General features: G+C 46.2%; 1 protein-coding gene across 1 annotated transcript; it reads left to right on the top strand.

The window, feature by feature from the left end:
* The first annotated feature begins 13468 nt into the window (after positions 1–13468).
* Positions 13469–20049, top strand: LOC119436684 (vam6/Vps39-like protein). The gene has a single exon (XM_037703647.2). The coding sequence runs from the start codon at positions 13604–13606 to the stop codon at positions 16289–16291; it is 2688 nt and encodes an 895-aa protein (XP_037559575.1). The 5' UTR covers positions 13469–13603; the 3' UTR covers positions 16292–20049.
* The last annotated feature ends 349 nt before the right edge of the window (positions 20050–20398 follow it).

Genomic DNA, 20398 nt, shown 5'->3' on the forward strand with positions numbered 1-20398 from the left:
CAAGTGTCGCGAAGCTTGAAGAGAAAACTAGGCAGTTTACAATGCATCCGTGCGAGACCTCGGGGAAAGCGCTAACGTCCATCGTCGTACCCGCACTCAGTCGCAACGTGTACGGGTCCACATCGTCGCACAGTTTCACTTTTTCTTGATATCGTGCACGCGCCGAACCGATCAGTCCTGCGTAAAATGCCTCGTTAAACGCAGGCCTACTGTAAACGGGTGGCATTTCTCGCGAGGAGCGGTGAAATCCGCTTAGAAAACACAGTGAGACCGCATAAGCGCACGCGATCAGATGCGAAGGCGGCGCGCGCGGTGCTCCGGCATGGCGCGGACGCAGCGGCGCGGGCGGACGTGACGTCACGTGCAAGCCATGTATAGGGGAAGCTCTTTGTTGTTTGAAGCCAGGACGGGAGTATTGCGGACTAAGATGTACCGAGTCAAGTACCAAGGTATAGACACGTTGTGCGGTGCGTGTGGAGAGGAAGTGGAAACGGCTGAACACCTCATACTTTTCTGTAAAGGGCTTAACCCTACAGTGCGAAGCAACGGGGCTGCTTTTTTTCAAAGCATTGGGGTTTAGGGACAGTGGAGGCAAAATAGACTTTAAGCGGGTAGAAATAACCAAACGGAGGTTATCTGATTGGTGGCTAAAATCAAGGCAGGGGTGAAATTTCACTCTCCACAAAGTACAAAATATGTTAATAGTCACGGCTAGAGGGCGTGTGCCACCACCCGATTTAAAGGGAGATTTACCGAGAAAATACTGTTTACGTTGAATGGGAAGGGATGACGAGCGATGATAAAGTTGATATCAACAAGGGACTGAGACAGGGTTGCCCTTTATCCCCGCTGCTGTTTATGATGTACGCGGTAAGGATGGAAAGAGCGCTAGAAGGAATCAATATCGGATTTAACCTCTTATACAAACAAGCCGACACAATAGTTGAGCAGCAGCTTCCAGGTTCATAATTTATGCGAACGACATTACGTTGCTTGCTAACAAGCAAAGTGATATGCAACGCCTGGCTGATATCTGTGGGGAAGAATATGAGAAGTTAGGATTAAAATTTCGCGTTAAAAATCAGGTTTTATAGTATTCAATGAAAACAGTGAACAGACAGTGTTGATACAGGGCCAGGAAATACCTCGGGTAAAAGAAAACAAATACTTAGGTATATATGGATAAACGAAGGCGGTAGATATCTAGAGACACATAAAAAAAAATCAATAATAGCAAAAGGGAAGAGAAATGCGGCCACAATGAAACACAGAGCGCTATGAGAGAGAAACGTGGTGGGAAAGGCAGGGAGGTTAACCGGAAAAGATTCTGGTTTGCTACCCTGCACTGGGGGAAGGGGAAGGGGAAATGAAAGGCGGAAAGAATAGGGAAGAGAAAAAGCAGTCACAAAAAAAAGGAAAAAGAAAAGGAGGAGGTTCGAAACGTCTGTGAGAACTATAGTCTGTCAGATAGTCCACTCGATCGCAAAAACTTCAAGAGTGCCTTGACTGACTTGTTGTGTGACGACTGTATAGGCCGGCGTTCCAGGACTGTCTGCTCCGAAAGCGGCTGGTCGTCAAGACGTGCCAGCGCGGTCGCGAGTGACTGCCTATGTGCGCTGTATTGGGGACAGTGACAAAGTACGTGCTCGATTGTTTCCTCGTCGCCGCAGTGATCACACGCAGCACTATCCTCCCATCCGATGCGGAAAGCAAACGACTTTGTAAATGCGACACCAAGCCACAATCTGCAAAGTACTGTTGTTTCGTGTCGGGATAGTCCAGGTGGAGGTCGAAGTCGAAGGCAGGGGTCTAGTCGATGCAGACGTGTGTGTTGCAAACTAGGTGTGTTCCACAACGATTGTGTGGCATCGTCTGCAATCACTCGAAGTTTCGCTGCTGCATCTGTTCGTGACAGCGGGATTGGTTCCTGTGCGCCGTCTTCGTGAGCAGATCGAGCAGCTTCATCAGCATATTCGTTGCCCATTACGCCACAGTGGCTAGGGAGCCACTGAAAGGTGACGTCGTGTCCTTGCTCGACGAGGCAATGAAGGAGCTCTCGGATTTCTAGGACTAGTTGTTCGTAGGGTCCACGGTGTAAGGCGGAAAGCAAGCAATGTAGCGCTGCCTTGGAGTCACTGAAAACACTCCATTTGTTAGGTGGTTCCTCACGAATTATGCGAAGTGCGCTACGAAGAGCAGCAAGCTCCGCGGCTGTCGATGTCGTCTGGTGTGATGTCTTGAATTTCAAGGTGGAGAATTTCGCAGGAAAAAACACTGATCCTGCAGAACCGTCCACGGTGGTTGAACCATCAGTGTATAGATGGGTATGATCACTGTATTTTTCGTAGAGCATGATCAGCGAAAGTTGCTTGAGAGCTGGTGATGAGAGTTCGGCTTTCGTTCAAATTCCAGGCACTGTCAGTCGAACTTGTGGCTGAGCCAAGCACCAAGGAGGAAACAAAACTCTCGTTGCAGCTGTGTAACCTGATGGAAGGTATATACGATAAGGCAGTATTGTCTGACAAAAGGAGGCACGTGGTCGGTCTTCTGGCAGTGAGGCTAGATGGTGGGAAGGGGCGCGAGCAAGGTGCCTGACGTGTGCTCTGAGCGCTTCCATAATAATGTGAATCTTGGCTGGGTAGTCATGTGCAATTGCAATGGTTTCTGATGTTGATGTACATCGTGGCAACCCTAGACAGACCCTAAGTGCCTGTGCCTGAGCACTTTCGATTGTACGAATGTTAGTTCTACAGGTATTGGTCAGCACTGCCAAGCTGTACCTCAGATACCCGAGAAACAGCGTCCGGTAGAGTTGCATCATCGCGTGTACTGAAGTACCCCAGGATTTTCCTCCAAGAAACTTGAAGAGATGGGAGATGGCTGTCAGGCGCTTCTTTAGGTTGGTGACACGGGGACTCCAACAAAGGTCACGATTGATGATTACCCCTAAGAACCTGTGCGTTCTGACGTAAGGGATATTTTGTCCATCGATGGTTATGGTGTATGGTGTCATTCGTTTCCGGCTAAATGCGATCAATGCGCATTTTTCTGGGGAAATCTTGAGGCCTTGTTCATTAAGGTACGTCGCTATCAACGCCGCAGATTTTTGGAGCCTAGCACGTACCTGTGGACGCGTCACGCCAGATGCCCAGACGCATATGTCATCCGCATATATTGACAACTTCACCGTATTTGGTAGGCATTCTACTAGGGCAATGAGCACAAGATTGAAGAGTGTTGGGCTCAACACACCACCCTGTGGTACTCCACGGTGTGTATAGTGTTGAGAAGTTGGGCCGTCTTCAGTATTCACAAATAGAGACCGCATATGTAAATAACTGCGTGTCCAACGATAAAGCCTACCGCCGAGGCCAACCATTTCCAGAGCCTCTAATATATAGCCTCATGAAGAACATTGTCATATGCTCCTTTGATGTCGAGGAACATGGCGACAGATAATCGCTTGCACGTCTTTTGATGTTGAACGTAAGTAACCAAATCGATGACGTTGTCAATGGAACATCGGTGACGTCGAAAGCCAGCCATTGCGTCTGGATAAACTTCATAGCGTTCCAGGTACCATTCAAGTCTGGCGAGGATCATTCGTTCCATCACCTTCCCAATGCAACTAGCCAGCGCGATTGGGCGGTAGGAAGTAATCTCTAGAGGAGACTTGCCAGGTTTGAGGAGTGGTACCAGGCGGCTGGTCTTCCATTCTTGAGGAACGTTTCCATTCTCCCAGGACTCATTGAAGATGTTCAGCAAGGCACTTCGCGCTAGTTCACCGAGGTGGCACAAGGTACAGTAAGAAATACCATCTGGTCCAGGGGACGACGACCGATTACACAGGGCAAGTGCCGCGTCGAGCTCTTGAGTGGTGAACGGCAGATCCATGCGTGAGTCCCGTGTGTCCGGAACGTAGTCAGAGATAAGGGAACTTGATCCCACTGACTGGCCTGTAATCATGGCACAGAAATCTTCCGCTACGTCGAGGTCTTGTCGGCGTTGGAAAAGTGCTAGTGCCTTGAATGGAAAGCGTTGTTCCGGAACGGAACGTAGGCCTCTCACAGTTCTCCATATTTGAGACAGTGGCTTGCGGGGGTCAAGGGACTCACAATACTTTGTCCATCGCTCCGATTCCAGTTTATCCATGCGGCGTTGTATCTTCTTTTGAGTGCGCCGGGCTGTCCTTAGATCGTGAATGGACTTCGTGCGTCGGTATCTTCGTTCGGCGCGACGACGGATAGCACGAAGTCGCTCCAACTCCAGGTCGAATTGCGAGTACTTCGATGAGCACATGAGCGTGCACATAGCGGTCTGCGCCGCTTCTTTAATAGCTTCCTGCAGTCCAGATAAAAGACCTTTCTGACAAGCGTCCTCCAGGTGGTTTTTAAACACAGTCCAATCAATTCTTCGTAGTGTGCTTGGCGGGTGAGTGTTAGACATGCCGTCAATCTTGAGGTAGGTGGGGATGTGATCGCTGCCATGTATCTCAATGTCCAAAAACCACTTAACGCGCGTGGCAAAGCGGCGTGATACAAAGGTCAAGTCCAGGCAGCTGCTGTACACTGTGCCGCGTAGAAACGTAGGACTTGCATCATTGAGCAGCAAGAGGTCATGATTGGAGGAAAACGAAGCGAGACTTCGTCCGGTTGCGTTGACTTTTGAGCTTCCCCAAATGGTGTGATGGGCGTTAAAGTCCCCGGTGATAATCCAAGGACCAGGGGACGCTTTTATTATGTCTTCTAGTCTTTTGGTGTCAAACCGGCTTGATGGAGATAGGTACGCGCCTACAAGTGTAAAAGTGAGCTTTCTATTTTTGACGGTTAAGCAGACATACTGATTGTCGTCATGAGGTTGCACAGGCTGGATGACGTAAGTAAGCTCACGGCGAATAAAGACGACTACCTTGCTATTTCCGTTGTTATTTGAGGACGTAATTGACTCGTAGCCGGATAGTCTGATAGGGTGTGTTAAATTTGGTTCGCAGATAACGATTATTGGAAATCGGTTAATATGTACAAACTGGCGAAAATCAGCAATGCGAGATCTTAGACCTCTGGCGTTCCACTGAATAAGCGATGCTTCTTTGACCTCCTTACGAAATGACTGGTGGTTGTCAGCCATGGTTCACTCGAGGGTTGCTAGGACTGGGCTCAGCGAGTCCAGCACTTGTAGTCCCCTCCGAGCGGATGGAGTTTCCATGCTGGTCAGCATTACTCTGATGACATCAATTATGGACCGCAACATCGGGATGATTTGGCGGTCTACTGTTGGCAGAACATCAACTGAAGGTTGCTTCGATGGAGGCATCAAACGTGTAGTCTCCTTGGAAGGCTGAGCGCTCTGGAGCGCTGGCCAGTCTTCTACACGGGAAGGATTTTCCGTTGGAGGCCTCCTTGTGGTCTCGGGTCTGCTTGTACTCGAAGCTGATCGCGTTGGCACAATCTGTGCATGAACTGCACCTTGAGTTGTACGTTTCCGTCGATGACGTCGACGTCGACGCCGGATCTTTTCAGAAGCTTCACTGTGAGATGAGCTGTCCCTAACCATCTGTTTCAGGATAGCAAATTCTTTTTTGATCCGTGGGCAGTCTTTAGATGTGGCTTCATGAGAACCGTTACAGTTGCCACATCTAATGTTGGTTGCGCGGCAGACGTCTGCAGTGTGCGACTCCGCACACCGAGGGCACACTACAGATTTTGCACAGGCGCCCTCGACATGTCCAATCTTGAAGCATTTGTGACATTGAAGCGGCTTAGGGACAAACGGCCGAACAACATGTCGGAAGTGACCAACCTTGACATGCGAAGGGATAGAGTCGCCCTTGAAAACTATCTTCACGCAGCGGCTGTTTCCAAGGCGGCATACGTGCGTTATGACTACTCCTTCATACGTCGGTTTAATCAGAATGGGCAGGTCTGAGTTCGTAATTGCCATGTCAATGTCGTAGATTACGCCGGCAGTGCAGGTTTCTTCCATTGGTATAACCGGTCTTACTTTGATGTTTCCCAATTCTGTTATCTGTCGGAGCTTATCCAGCGCATTTCCCCGGGTCGTGTCGACAGCCAAGACATTCTTTTGCGTGTTTATTCGGACCTCCTTAATTTCATTTGGTGCCATTCCCTCAAGGAAAACGGAGAGAGCTTGCCTGTTTAATCCTCGAAGGCTGATGGAATTATCCACAGGGATGAAAAGGATGGTGTGCGGCCAGCGCTCAGGTTTTGCATGCAGGGTTGATGTACTCCCGGGTGATGACGTCTTGATGAGTCTTCTTTTTGCCTTTCGGCTCCTCACCGATACAAAGCTGTCGTCCGATGAGTCGTCGCCTGTGACTGAGTAAATCTCAGTGTCTTCGCTGGTGCTAGACCAAGTACCTCGCTTCCTTGAGGAGCTTGTCAAAGTAGACCTCTGGCCCGGCGGGATTGCAGGATCCGCATCCATGACCACGAGAGCAGGAGCCTCAGTGGAGTCTTCACTGCTGGTGGACCGGTTGCCCCTTGTCAATGAAGAGCTCGCCGTGGTAGACTTCTGGCCACACAGGACTGCGGGAGGCTCCGCGTCCATAGCCGCAAGGCTGGACGCATAAAGCGCCCCGGAAATTGTGGAAAATTGGACGAAATAGCGAAACAGAGCGCTATGGGGATACAATATAGGTACGAGGTGCTCCGGGGTATGTGGAAAGGTGTAATGGTTCCAGGGCTTACATTTGGAAATGCAGTTGTTTGCTTGAAGTTAGGGGTACAATCAGGACTTGATGGAAACCAAAGGTCAGTGGGACGCCTCGCGCTGGGCGCCCACGGGAAGATTACTAATGAAGCTGTGCAGGGTGATATGGGCTGGACAAATTTTGAAGTAAGGGAGGCTCAGAGTAAAATCGATTTTGAAGAACGACTGAGGAAAATGGAAGAAAGTAGATGGGGTGTAAGAGTGTTCAGGTATTTGTACAGGCAAAACATTGACTCACAGTGGAGGAAAAGAACTAGGAAGCTTACCAGCAAATATGCGACCGGTATGGCCAGCAACGCGGCAACAAAGAACGTCAAACGCAAAGTGAGGGAGGCTGAGACAAGGTTATGGTTGGCGGCAATAGAAAAGAAACCTGCTATGAATAACTACCTCAAAGGAAAAAATGAAATCAGCAAATAAACAATTTATGAAAACTCAAAGGGAAGCTCCTTACTTTTCGAAGCGAGATCAGGATGCCTTAGAACGCGCAGTTATAAAGCGAGGTACACCAAGGACGAAGCCGCATGTGCTTGCTGCAGTAAAGCTAGGGAAACGATGGAACATGTTTTATTGGAATGTGAAGAAATGTACCCAGCTGCAAGTCTAGGCTCCTCTGACCTCCTTGAAGCCCTAGAGTTCAGGGATATCAGGGGCAAAGTAAACATGTCCGCTGTAGAGATTAGTAAGAGGCGATTGGAGGTTTGGTGGCAGAAAAGTAGGGAGACCACAAACAACGGAGACGTACAGAAACAGATTTCGCAGTAATGGTTCAAAAAAGTTGATGCCTGGAATTCTTTGTGTTTGTGTGTTTCTCAAAAATAAAGGTAGGACATTAGGCAAAATAATAACAAAAGCTTGGTGGCGCAACCCACCACCCCGTTTCAAAGGGGACGCTCATAGCATCCATCCATCCTTTAAAGAGTTCAGCCTCATTTATCCATCCATCCATCCATCCATCCATCCACTGATGAACCGCCATGTTTTGAACGTATGGGCTTCTATTAGAGTGTACTAGAATAGGGGACTGGGTCCAGCGGAAGCCTTGGCATAGTTTCTCGTGAGAAACTCTACGCGCCTTGGCAAGCGCCGAGGGTGAAGCAAAAAAACGTTGAAATTGTGGCGGCGCTGCCGTCGCCCTATTCTGAATCTCTGTCCAATAAACGTTGGCTCCGGCTGTTTTGGCAGCGCTCATTGGCCGAGGCGAGCTCACGGGCTGAGAGCTGTCGTCTGCTCGACGCACCGTCGTTGTTGCGTCGTTTGCATTCTTTCCGCCGCTCTTTTTCCATTTTATTTACAATAGATCGGTGGGGAATAATATCAGTGTTGCCGCCACCGAGTATCCGCCTGTCAAAGCTCCATGCAACTGCGGTAGGGTCTCCGACGCGACAATCGTCCGGCCGGCGCGCGGGACCGCTCATTCGGGAGAAAGCGACGGTGGCGCCACTAACTTTTCAATAAAAAAAGCCTCAGCGGGGAGCTTGCGTTGGACCCACTCCCCCAATATAGTACACTCTACTTCTATGGAAGCTTCGCTACCAGGTGTCTTTACATAGGTGGTAAGTTTTCATTTTTTCCGGGCGGGGGGGAGGGGTTGGGGCCCGACCAGCTTTCCGAAACCTACCTACCTACCTATATATATATATATATATATATATATATATATATATATATATATATATATACCCTGTGTTAACAATTTTATATTTCTAGCTTTATGGCGAAAGCACTTATATATCGACACTTCAGGCAAATTGTCGCGGTTGTCGTCGCTGTTAGGAACGGGTTGGCGTTTCATCTCAGCGCTGCCATCCGTTGTTGCGGGTCGGAGATTATTCAGCCGCTGCTGCCAGTTTGTTGAGACTCGGAGCGTTTAGGCCGGTGATCCTTCAGCCAAAGGAATGAGTACGTCCGGGAGTAAGAGCGAGAGAAAAAAAAAAGGTTTATTTTACACTATTTACGGTGGCTCCAAATATGGAAGCCCACTCCATAGGGGAGCACTTTGAAAGTCTCGGCTCACTACATGTCTGAGCACATGTCAGAACTCGTCAGGACACACCACTGCACGCAATGGTGTCTCCTTATAAAACATCGGTCTTCCCTAGTTGACCCGACTAGGGAATCAGATGACCTTGATGCGGCCAATCAGACGGGCCGTCTTGTTCGCTGAACTCCGCCTCTAATGTTGCACCTTCGAAGCAAGGACGAGGCAATCCGGAAAGAGGGGGTTGACACTCCTTCCACGAAAGTCGGTGACCTGTTTCTTGTCCTCCGACGGTCATCTTGCCAGGGTTGGGAGAATGGCCTTTGCACTAATCCCGGCGTCTTACGAAGGGTGGCGGTTGTGGTCGGTCGCTTCTAAGTGAGCTTCTTTGTCATGGCGTCACTGCCGCTGTCGGGCACTGTCGCAGTCTGGACGACGCTGATGAAAGGGGTGGCATCGGGGGAAGCACCCAAACAATGGGCACTGCCGAGTTAGGGCGCTTGTTTGCCCCTCTCGTCGGTGTCTGGCACTGTCGCCAGCTGGGCGACGCTCATGAAAGGGCCTGCCTCGATGGGAAACAATCAAAGAATGCGCCCGGCCGATTCGGGACGCAACATCGCCGTGATGTTCCGCATTAAATCCAAAAGCCATATACATGAGCGGCCCTTACCCTGTGGGTGCGGGAAAAAGCACGTAACAGTGAGCCGAAAAGGATGGCGGCTTGATGCGCATTATTTCCCAGGCACTCAATATTCGGGTTAGTTGTAGGTCACGTAACGAAACGCGAATGGGAAGGAGAGCACGCGTCTTCTCTTCTAGCCCTGCCGTAGCTGTGAATGACTGTGCGCGGCTGACGCTTATGGAGCCCGCGTGCCATATCTAATTGTTGGTAATCATTAGTGAGTGCAATGATAAAGGGCGACCAGGGATGGCTGCTAACTTCATACGCGCTGTCTTCTTTGCCGGGCTGTCTTTCTGCGCCCCTAGTGTTGCAGAGTTGAGAGACAGAGGTCATCGCAGATCACTCACAGAGGCCGTCAGTAGTGGACATAAAGATAAGCAGATAATGATGATCATTTGCCACGTTGAGCACCAATTCTGAATTTTAGATAAGGAATTATTTAGAAGAACTTGGTCACTGTAGGCGTTAACTTCCTCATAAAGTACACAGTCGTCTGCGAAAAGCCGTATCTTGACTGGAATATCATGGACGATATCATTAATAAAAACCAAAAAGAAGAGAGGCCCGAGGATAGATACCTGTGGTATGCCGGATTCAACTGGCGCAGGCGGTGAATTGCTGCCATTAACAGTGACGCACTGATGCCTGCAGTTTAGATATGCTTCGATCCAGGCTAATAAAGAGTCGTTTCAGAATTGGTTTTAGTTTGATAAGTAGCTTACAGTGTGAAACGTGGTCAAATGGTTTTTCGAAATCTAAGAATACGATATCAATTTGGCTCTGTTTGTCTAAACTGATGGCAAGGTCGTGAACGATTTCAAGCAGTTGCGTGACTGTCGACAAACCGCGTCGGAAACCATGCTGACGACTATCTATTGTGGTCTCCGGGTTCTCTCAAGCCGCCTTTGTCGTAAGGCTTAGGTTTGACGGCCAACTCCCTTGTGCGTGCCTTGTACCACCGGGGTTCGGTGGTGCAAGGACAGGCAGAAACACGACAACACACGATAGCGTAACGAGTATAAAAAGGGTTTATTGCTCCAGGGGAATTCGCGTGGAAGCAGGCTATAGAGTCGACCTCGAACGAGGTAGGGCACGACAAAGGAGGGGAACGAGATGGTTACCTGAGCTCCGTCCTTCGTTGCGGAGTTGCGGCTCGCAGTCGTCTCTCCTTTCTCCAGCGTGCGCCGGTCGCGCCGATCGCGACCGCCCCGCCTCGTTCTGGGCTCGGTCCAATGAGCGCGGGGCTACGCGTACACGTCACCGCTGCGTTTGCAACCGGTTTCCAAGAGGATCGCGCCACCGCACGAAAAACCGTTTGGCTCCCCGAACGGGAAGAGGGAAAAAGGCGTCTGCTCTCCTCACTTCCGTGGCGCGCGTAAGGACGCGGGAAAATATGAACCTTCATAATTCCCACACTATTAAGCCATTGCTTTCTATGAACACAGAAATGTGCTTGAATACTATATGTTCCTGTACTTTAACACATGCCCATAACAGCGATATAGGTCTGTACACGGATGGCATGGACTGGTTTGCCTTTTTTTGGTACGGGAGTTATTTTGGCTTGGCGCCAGTCATAGGGGAGTTCTGCTCGAGCAAGGGATTCGTGAAATATTAGATTCAGATTACTTAGATTCAGTTTATTTTGACAGCAAATGCGTAGGTTTCAGGAGGCAAATAAAAATGACGAAATAAAACAGATAAAAAGAAAAGGACATACATTATACAATATTATTTCCGTAATAACTACATTATCAAATAAGCTCAAGATAGTAAAACGTAGAAAGAATACTGTTCATACAACAAAATACACACATTCAAATACATATTTTAAAATGTTAAAAAATAGAAGAAAACACTTGACGTTGGCACGAAACGGGTTCTACTATTATGTCCAAATGCGGAAGGGCAGAGATAGATGGGATTTTTTTAAAATTGTGAATGGACATTTATCAACAATCATAGTCAGAGCTTCTGGATTATTGTTAAGGAAGTTCAGAATATGGTAGGTGAATTTAGTGTATGTGCTGGTGGTTCTTAGATATTACAGCTCGAAGTGAAGCTCGCACACCTGCAATAGTATAAAATGTATCGGAACAATTATGAACAGATAGCAGGCCGCTAGATTGGATTTTGTGACTGGTTAAGTGCTACAATGTGGTCACAGAATCAGTATACCAAAATCAATGCGAAGTTAAACATACGAAGCTGTCAACATCCACGTGCTTTGTTTGTTATGACCAAAGTGTAAACGTCAGCAAAATGTGTAATAGCTAAGCTGGGAATAAGACATTTCCAGCCGTGGCATGTAACAGAGCGGGTGGATACTATTTAACTATTTTCTCACCAAGGAAAATTGAAGACCAAACAGCTCACGACTGTACAGGCTGGCTTTGCAGGTCTCCATCGTCGTATTTCGTGATCCCACATTCTCAAGTTCACTGCTACTAGTAACAGCCAAACAATACTTTGAGGACACAACAGAATCGCGATATCGAGGTTGTTCGCTAGTTCATTAATTTCCAGAATGTCCGACGAAATGCATTGGCATTCGACTTACTTCTTTTTTTTTTTTTTTTTAAGAAACCGCTGTTTTATGCATTGAAGCACAAAAGTAGCTGGAACACCAGTGTTTTTCGTCCGACACTTTAAGAATTATTATCTTGAAACTGGTGCAGTCCAGAGAATTCGTTCCAAGTGGATACATGGCCTTTCGAACTCACTAGCTACAATTCATAGATTAAGATATGTGCCGTATAATAATCAATTAAAAATGTAATTAGCATAATTATGATAATTATTCAATTACGCATTTTGATTTCTTGTCAAAGTAATGGCCGCCTCGTCGAGTAATTTACATCTATGGTTAGGCTATCTGCCACAGGCAATTTATAAAAATTTGGTGCAGCTAGAAAGAAGGAAAAAAAAGCACCCTGTATAGGATGGGTGAAACTGTTTTCGGAGCCTGAGGTCCGACTGGCAATAAAAGACCTCGTACCAGTTACTCCGCTTTCTGTTACGCGAGGAATACACAAACATGAACGGAGTGTTGCACTGCATTTTTTTTTCTGTAAGAATACTTATGTTTTATTTGTTTAAAGTGGCAAGCAGCGAGGTTACTGTTTACGTCTGCATTTCGCAAGACCTACTGATGGAAAACTACTTCTCCAAGATAACTAGGGTAATGAAAGCCGACACGTACCGCGGCCGCAGTGCACGCGCATTGACCACGCGGCATTAAAAAAAAGAAAACAAATGAAAGGAATTTATAAATATATATATATATATATATATATATATATAATCATATGCAAATAGGAACACCATTCGAGTGGTCCGATCGCAAATACAAGCGCGCGAAGTAGTACGAACCACCCCGCCGAGCAGTATCGCCAGCAGTTTTAACGGCGTGACCTTGATGCGACCCAATCCACTTCGATCGCAGCACCGCCACTGTATTCTTCGTCGACGGGCGCCTCACTGCAAATCATGCATGCGCACGCCCGGTCGCTCGTTCCCACTCAGCCTTTCTAGTACTCTCTAATTCGCACGCACCGACGTGCCATGCATTTCGGAGGCCATGCGCAGGCTTCGCGGCGGCGGCGCTAGTTGGCGCCGAATGTTCTTCGGGAAGCGCGAAAGAGGATTCCCGCTGCAGTACACGCCTCCTAACTCCTTTCGACGGTGGCAATACGTTAATTTGTGTAGCTATATTCATTCAATACTGACGCATTACCATCGACAGTCATCGTGAGATAGGTTCTGCCGATTTTTTTTTTTTTTTTTTTTTTTTTTTAGCATTAGGTCGTGGTTTATTGCTACTGATGTACAGAAAACCAACGTGCTCAGGCGTGAGGTCGCCCTCTCTCAATTGTCGCCAAAAGACGTAAACGTGCGTTTTTTTTTTTTTTTTTTTTTTTTTTTTTTTTGGCGTGTGAAAGGAGCAGAGACACGTTCAGTGCACTTTTGATTGGTCATCATACGTGGCTTCACCATAGTTTTGACCTCCTATTGCACAATCCTGGCAACCAATTGCATTTTGCATCCAGTCCAATCCAATCTGATGCCAAATGAAGTCGATGGCGACTTAACAGATTTCTCTGTATGGGTATCATCGACATCACGGGTGTGGGGGGCGTGCTAGCTAAGGGGGCACTTTCGGGTGCTGTTTCTGTGTGTGCGCGTTCAAGACAGCAAGCTTACATGCCACAATGTATGAGGCCTACACTGTGATCCCATTAATCAAGAAGATGCCATTGAAGGTTGAGTCCGTAGCTGCGCACGGCGACAAGTTGTATTTGGGCACGAAGGACGGCAACCTACTTGTTTACACCGTTGTTGAGAAAGATAGCGCCGACGGTCCGAAGTTCTTTGTCAATCTTGGCTTTTCAAACAAAGTTTTTGCCAAGAAGCCGATCACCCAACTTTGCGTCATTCCCGAGCTGAACTTGCTCATCAGCTTGTCTGATGGCTCCTTGAGTGTGCATCATCTCAGCCTCGAGCCTAACACGCCACCGATTGACTGCCCAGCTTTGGCCAAGTGTAAGGGATGCACATTATTTGCTGTCAACGTACAGGAGAAGACTACGCTTACGGGCGAAGTGAAAATAACTCTCATGTTGTGCGCGGCTGTTAAGCGTAAGCTTGAACTATTCTACTGGAAAAACAATACCTTCTGCGAGCACCCGCAAGGTTTGTGCGTCCCTGACACTCCGCGATCTATTGTGTGGTGTGGCGACGAATCTCTTCTCGTTGGGTTTAGATCCGAATACAATATCCTACAGTTGTCTGGCGATACGAAGCAACTTTTTCCTACGGGAAAGCAGCCGGAACCGTTCTGCGTGAAGCTGAAAGAAAATAGCTTCGCTCTCAGTAGAGACGACCAGACTATTTTCGTAAATCGCGATGGCCTGCCAACGCACAAATACGCAGTCACCTGGTCAGAGGCACCGATCTCTCTCTGTTATGACTACCCGTACCTCTTAGGTGCACAGTCGTTCGGTGTAGAGGTGAGGACAGTGGAACCGCGTGCCCTAATTCAGAAGGTGAATTTTCCGAAGCCGAGACTTCTCCTGCCATGCAAGAAGGGCCAGCTGTACATTTTGGCAGACAGTGGTGCTGTGTGGTGCATTCTGCGGACTCCCGTGCAGGACCAAATTCCGCAAGTTCTCAAGGACAAGTGCTTTGAGCTGGCCTTGAAGCTAGCTGATCTGTCAGACCAGAGTGAGGAGGAACGCAATGCAAGCAAACGTCACATCCAGAACTTGCATGCTTTCGACCTTTTCTGCAAGAAGAAATTCGAAGAGTCTCTGAACATCTTTATGGATCTCGAGACAGATCCGTCACATGTCATAGGCCTTTTCCCAGATCTTTTGCCCGAGGACTATCGTAATTCCATCTCATACCCTGATAAGGTGCCTGATCTCAGAGATGCTGATCTAGAGGCTGGGCTTTATGCGCTTGTTGACTACTTGGTTCAAGTCAGGTGCAAGCTGCTTTCAGACACCCAGCATGAGCCTGCACTTACCGGCATAGTGCAAGGAAGCAAAACTGTAAAAAGCAAGAAGCAACTTCTACAGATTATTGACACCACAATGCTGAAGTGCTACCTTGAGACCAACGTGGCACTAGTAGCCTCATTGCTACGTCTCCCAGACAACTTTTATCATCTGGATGAATGTGAACGTGCTCTCAAGAAGCATCAAAAACTTAGCGAGTTGATCATACTGTACCAGCAAAAAAACCAACATGAAAAGGCACTTGATTTGCTCATGAGAGAGGCACACAAGGCAGACTCCCCACTTAAAGGCCATGAAAGGACTGTTGGCTACCTCCAGCACCTAGGTAGAAAGCACATGGAGCTCATACTGCGTTACTCATTATGGGTGCTTGAAGAGCATCCGGAAGAAGGTCTCAAGATTTTTGTTGAAGACCAGCAAGAGAAAGAAGGTGAAGCTTTACCCCGAGATGTAGTGCTCGACTTCCTGTCCAAAAAGGCACCTTCCCTAGTTATACCTTATCTTCAACATGTCATCCACAAATGGAATGACCAGACTGAAATGTTCCACAACACACTCATTCACAAGTACATCGAATCTGTGCGGTCATTGCTCTCTCAGCAGCATTCCCCATTTGTTCCTGGTGAGCCAGGTCCGGTGGCGGAACTGCGCAAAGATTTGGTTCATTTTTTGGAGACCTCTGACAGGTACACAGCTGAGAACTTCCCCACACACTTGTTGAGTGATGGGCTTTTTGAAGAGGCAGCTGTAGTAATGGGCAAGCTAGGACGGCACAGTGAAGCTCTTGAGGTCTACATCTATGTACTAAGCGACCCATCCAAGGCAGAGCAGTATTGCGCATCACAGTACAACCGTAACCCCGAGCGCAATCGGGATGTATTCCTGATCCTGCTTCAAATGTATTTGCAACCTCCTGATGAAGGCTCTAGGGTCCTGGATCTGTGTAGACGTACTGCAGCCAACATTGCAGGGCTGCCATCCCCCCTGCCAATTCCCAAAGGTTGCCGTGAACAAAACTTGAAAGGTGCACTGAAAATCTTAATAGATCACGTGAAGGAAATTGACCCATTGCGTGCCCTCCAAATGTTGCCTGGGGATGTGCTAGTTGAAGATGTTCGAAATTTTCTCCGAGAGGTCTTGGATAGATGCACGAAAGAGTTGCATGCTGCTGGTCTGCAGAGATCACTGCTATTTGCAGAGCACTTGCAGGTGAAAGAGCGTTGTGTGCGTGTCAAGTCACTAAAGATAACACTGACGGAGCTTGATGTGTGTTGTGTATGTCAGAAGAGAATAGGGAGCAGTGCCTTTGCCAGGTATCCAGATGGTGCAGTAGTTCATTACTCTTGCAGGGAAGGCTATGAGTCGAGGTTGGCATCTTGAGGCAATGCCTTGGTTATTAATCATAGTTGCTCCTAAACCAAATCTCCAGCATGTGGCAGTGTCCTGTGCATACAATCTTTGTAGGTGGTTGAGCACTAGAAGGTGTTGTGGTGCTTGTGCAGACTTGTAATGTGTGTAAAAGTGTGAGAGTGAATGTTTCTGTGATATTTCATGCCTTCTCTGTAACCTTGTGCAAATGTGCCAGCGTGGGCCTTGCTACATTTTTATGCTATATGTAAAACTGATGTATCTGGGACTACAAGGTGCTCAATGTGAACTGCTGTAAAGGCACCAAGGCTCCTGTATGTATTTTAGTTTATAACTTAGTAAAACAACACAAGTTTGCAATGGTTGGTTTTATTTTGTGAACAGGGGGGTAGCCTGACTGAAATGAAACTGAACCACCTTGTTGGCAATATGAAAGCAGACATCTGTGCTCGCGCATTGTCTGTCATTTATACTTAGGACTGACCTGAAAATACTTTTTTCAGCCAGACTAAGCAGTAGTGCAATAGTGATCACACAGTGAAAATAACTTTTATTGCAGAGTATCCTGCTAATGCTTGTCAAGTCTTTGCATGTTAGTGCAGACCACAGAACAAAGTTGTGCTCTGCAAGTGTGACTGACATGGAAATATTATGGACCTTGGCATACGCATCTGCTTCATGTTGGTTTCAAAGCCTGAAAACATCAAGCAGATGTCGCTCACAGTCCATGTGACGGCAAGTTATTCTGACATGAAATGGTGTTTAGCGACTTCTTTAGCCTATTTTTAAAAATCATGAATGTCTTTTGTTATATGAAACATTTACCAGGAGTCTTATTATGACTTTCTTCCCTTTGATTCTATTCATTCATTATCACCAGGGGTGTGCAAATATTCGAAAAACAAATTAAATATTTTGCCAACTGGCTGCAATCAAGCATAAAATTGGAGCAAATGTGTGACAAATTTAATCCTGGTGGCCATAGTAGATATCAAACATGAGAAGTCATGTAGTGGAGCACGCTACGTTCCTTGGGGAGTTGGTCTTTCCTGGCTAAACCACCATCATGTGCACTAATCAATGAGTCTTGAGTATGTGAATAAACTGAATATTTGCACTCAATCCTCCATTTATGCTTTTAATAAACACTTCATAATGTGCAATGTAATAGAAGCTTGCTAACATGAACATACTAGTATGTGAATATCATTCTATATTAATGGTGGTAATGGCTGCTTATTATTCAAAAAGTATTCGATTCACTTTGCTTCGCTTCCAGCACTATTGATTCATGTATGATTCGGTGTCGACAATTACTGTTCTCATACCCCTAATTATCACCCATCACAGTGAGTGGCTGACACTGGTAATAGTGGAGGCTTGGTGTCATGCCAGCTAATGACGAAGGGCAAAAAGAATGGGATAATAAAAACAATCATTACATAATATTGCCCATTGCTTTGTGCTGCTGGCTTGAAAAGCCTGATGGCCATTAAAGTCCTGGTACAAAATTTTGTTCATGGTAAAAATGACATTTTTTATTCAATTCATATTTCCTCCACAGCTGAATATTCCTACGCACTAACCACCCAACCACAGTTACAGTCGCAGTAACTGATAGTACTGCCAATAGTACTGTCACTTTTGAAAAAAAAAAAAAAAAAATGTTGCGGTGCAATTTGGATGCTCAATACCCTCTTCATAATACCCTCTTCACAGCAGATAGTGTGGTGTGGCAGTCCACTGAAGAAGCTTTAACATTGCTGCTGTAATAGCAAATGCTTGCATTGTACACACCAGCTTCTTATGTGGATGTCCCTGCTTAATTAATAATGGGAAATAGTGGAAAAGTATGTGTGTGCCAATATTTGTGTCACCTTAAGCACCCAATGATCATAGTTAATCTGGACCCCTACATCGTGGCATCCCCCCATGGTCTTTTGGTACAGTGTCTGGACATAAATGTGGCAATTACTTGCTCATATATAGGAATGCCTAGTAGAGTCTTGAAGGTAGTGTCTTCTTGAATGACATTTGACTGAGTGTTGCCATTTGAAACTAAAGTAGAGAACATGAAAGATTACAAGCAACAGTGGTTCTTAATGCAACATAGACTGCTCGGGCATAAGTGGGAGCTTGCATAGCACTTCTTTACTAAAATTGGCAACTAGGCAGGGTTCTGTCATGTCCCAAGTGCACTGCTCTCATGTAGCTTTTACTAAATGGAAATCGTTGGCAGCCATAGTTACGCAATCTTGATTATGAACCAACTGCAGGTGCTGCATGTTTTTTATGGATCATAGAGAGTTGTAAATACAAGTGTTCTATTGCATGATCAATCTTCTGCTGTGCATTAAAGGAGACACTAAAGAAAAAGTAAGTTGAGCTGCGGTTAATAATTTACCGCTTCAGCAATACCAAAAAAGCCACTCGAACCGTGACAAGAGGCTTGATAAGGTGGAAACAAAAGACTAGTGGTGCAGCTGCCTTGAAGTTACCACATCAATGCACCGTGACCGTGTCTACTAGGGCTTAATTTTTTTATCGGTAAAAATGGACTACAATATATTCTAAAGGAGCTAGTGTACTGGGCAAAAACCTTTTCTGTGCCACAATGACCCAAATGCAAGAACGCACACTGAAATCCGTAATGTCAAACATACTGGCACTAGTGTTTCGGCACATCATTCATAAAATGGAAGTTTTAGCTTTATGAATCAATCTATTACTGTAAAATTAATGAAGTTTTGAAAGAATACTTTATTAGTATAAACCAATTGATTGTTTCTCTTGAGTGACCCTTTAAAGTGAAAATCTAAACATACTTTTTCCATTAAAATGTGTGCGAACTGCACATTATAAACCATGCGTGCAGCTCCCCCTTTATTCCGCACCAAGCTCACTTTGCAGGGTGACAAAGAAGAGTAGAGCAGGCACATGTCAGCCTGGATGATGAATGTATTTCATTACATAATCCTTTAGGTGCTACGTCAATTGTATTAACTACATTTTATCCAAGAAAAACCATGTAATGACGTAGCTGAAAACAGCTTTGCCTTATACTGCATGCTACACTTCAGGCTAGGATTAACTTTATTTCTTTCCCCTAGTTTGATTAATGATCTGGGGAAAGATTCTTGATAATTCATTTGCCACAGCTAAAAGGATTAAATAATCACCACCACCAATTCATTAATGGTGACATGAAACTTTTGATGGGAAGTGCGCAATAAGTGAAATCATATGACTAGTTATGTGTTAGCCTTGTGAACTCTGTTACATCTGCAACCTGTCAAGTTTTCAGGACAACAGGCCAGTGACCATACTAGACATCAAGCTTAAGACTTAGAGATTGACTCCAACCAAATATTCCAAGTCTTAATCAATTTTCCCAACCAGACAGGTAATTCTGTCAAAATGTTTAGCTTCTAGACATCAAGCTGTGTGGTGGCACTTTGATTACTGGCACATACCTCATCAAGTAGTATAAAGGCGTATAGATCTGTAGGTGCCTCCATATGCATACATACAAAGTATACTAGTGCTGGCAAGCATAGCACATCTTTGTAAGGTATTTTGGAACAGATAATACACGGGTAAATATAGCTGCCACCTTATAGGGTTGGGAATCAAGTATTTCTGTGCTGGTCATTGCAATGTCAAACTGACTAACTTGGCACACTTACTGGCATGGATGTTTTCCTTGCTATTACAGACCATCACTTTGTACATAAATGTTGCTGGTCCAAAATAAAAGTTTGGTTTGCCTGTGCATGCTAGATATGAATATTTGGATAAAGCTGAAAAACAAAAATCAGAGTAAAGCTGACAAGCTACTACATGTAGCTTTTATGTCGGTGTGTGTGGCTGTGAATGCAACTTACGGACCTTCCATTAAACATTCCATCGAGTAGAGTATCGTGTAAAGTACTACAAGACTCTATGTGTGTCTGCTATTTCCATTCTGCACCAGAAGTTTGAAAAGCTGTGGACTATGTTTGAATGATGTTTTTTATAAACTTATACGGCTGTGCAAGCTTTTTTTAAAATATAGCTTGAGCACCTTGGTCTGTTCAAAACCAAAGACCCTGTGCACACGTGTGCAAATATATAACTAGC

This window comes from Dermacentor silvarum, chromosome 1 (genome assembly GCF_013339745.2).
Source record: "Dermacentor silvarum isolate Dsil-2018 chromosome 1, BIME_Dsil_1.4, whole genome shotgun sequence".
NCBI lineage: Eukaryota > Metazoa > Arthropoda > Arachnida > Ixodida > Ixodidae > Dermacentor > Dermacentor silvarum.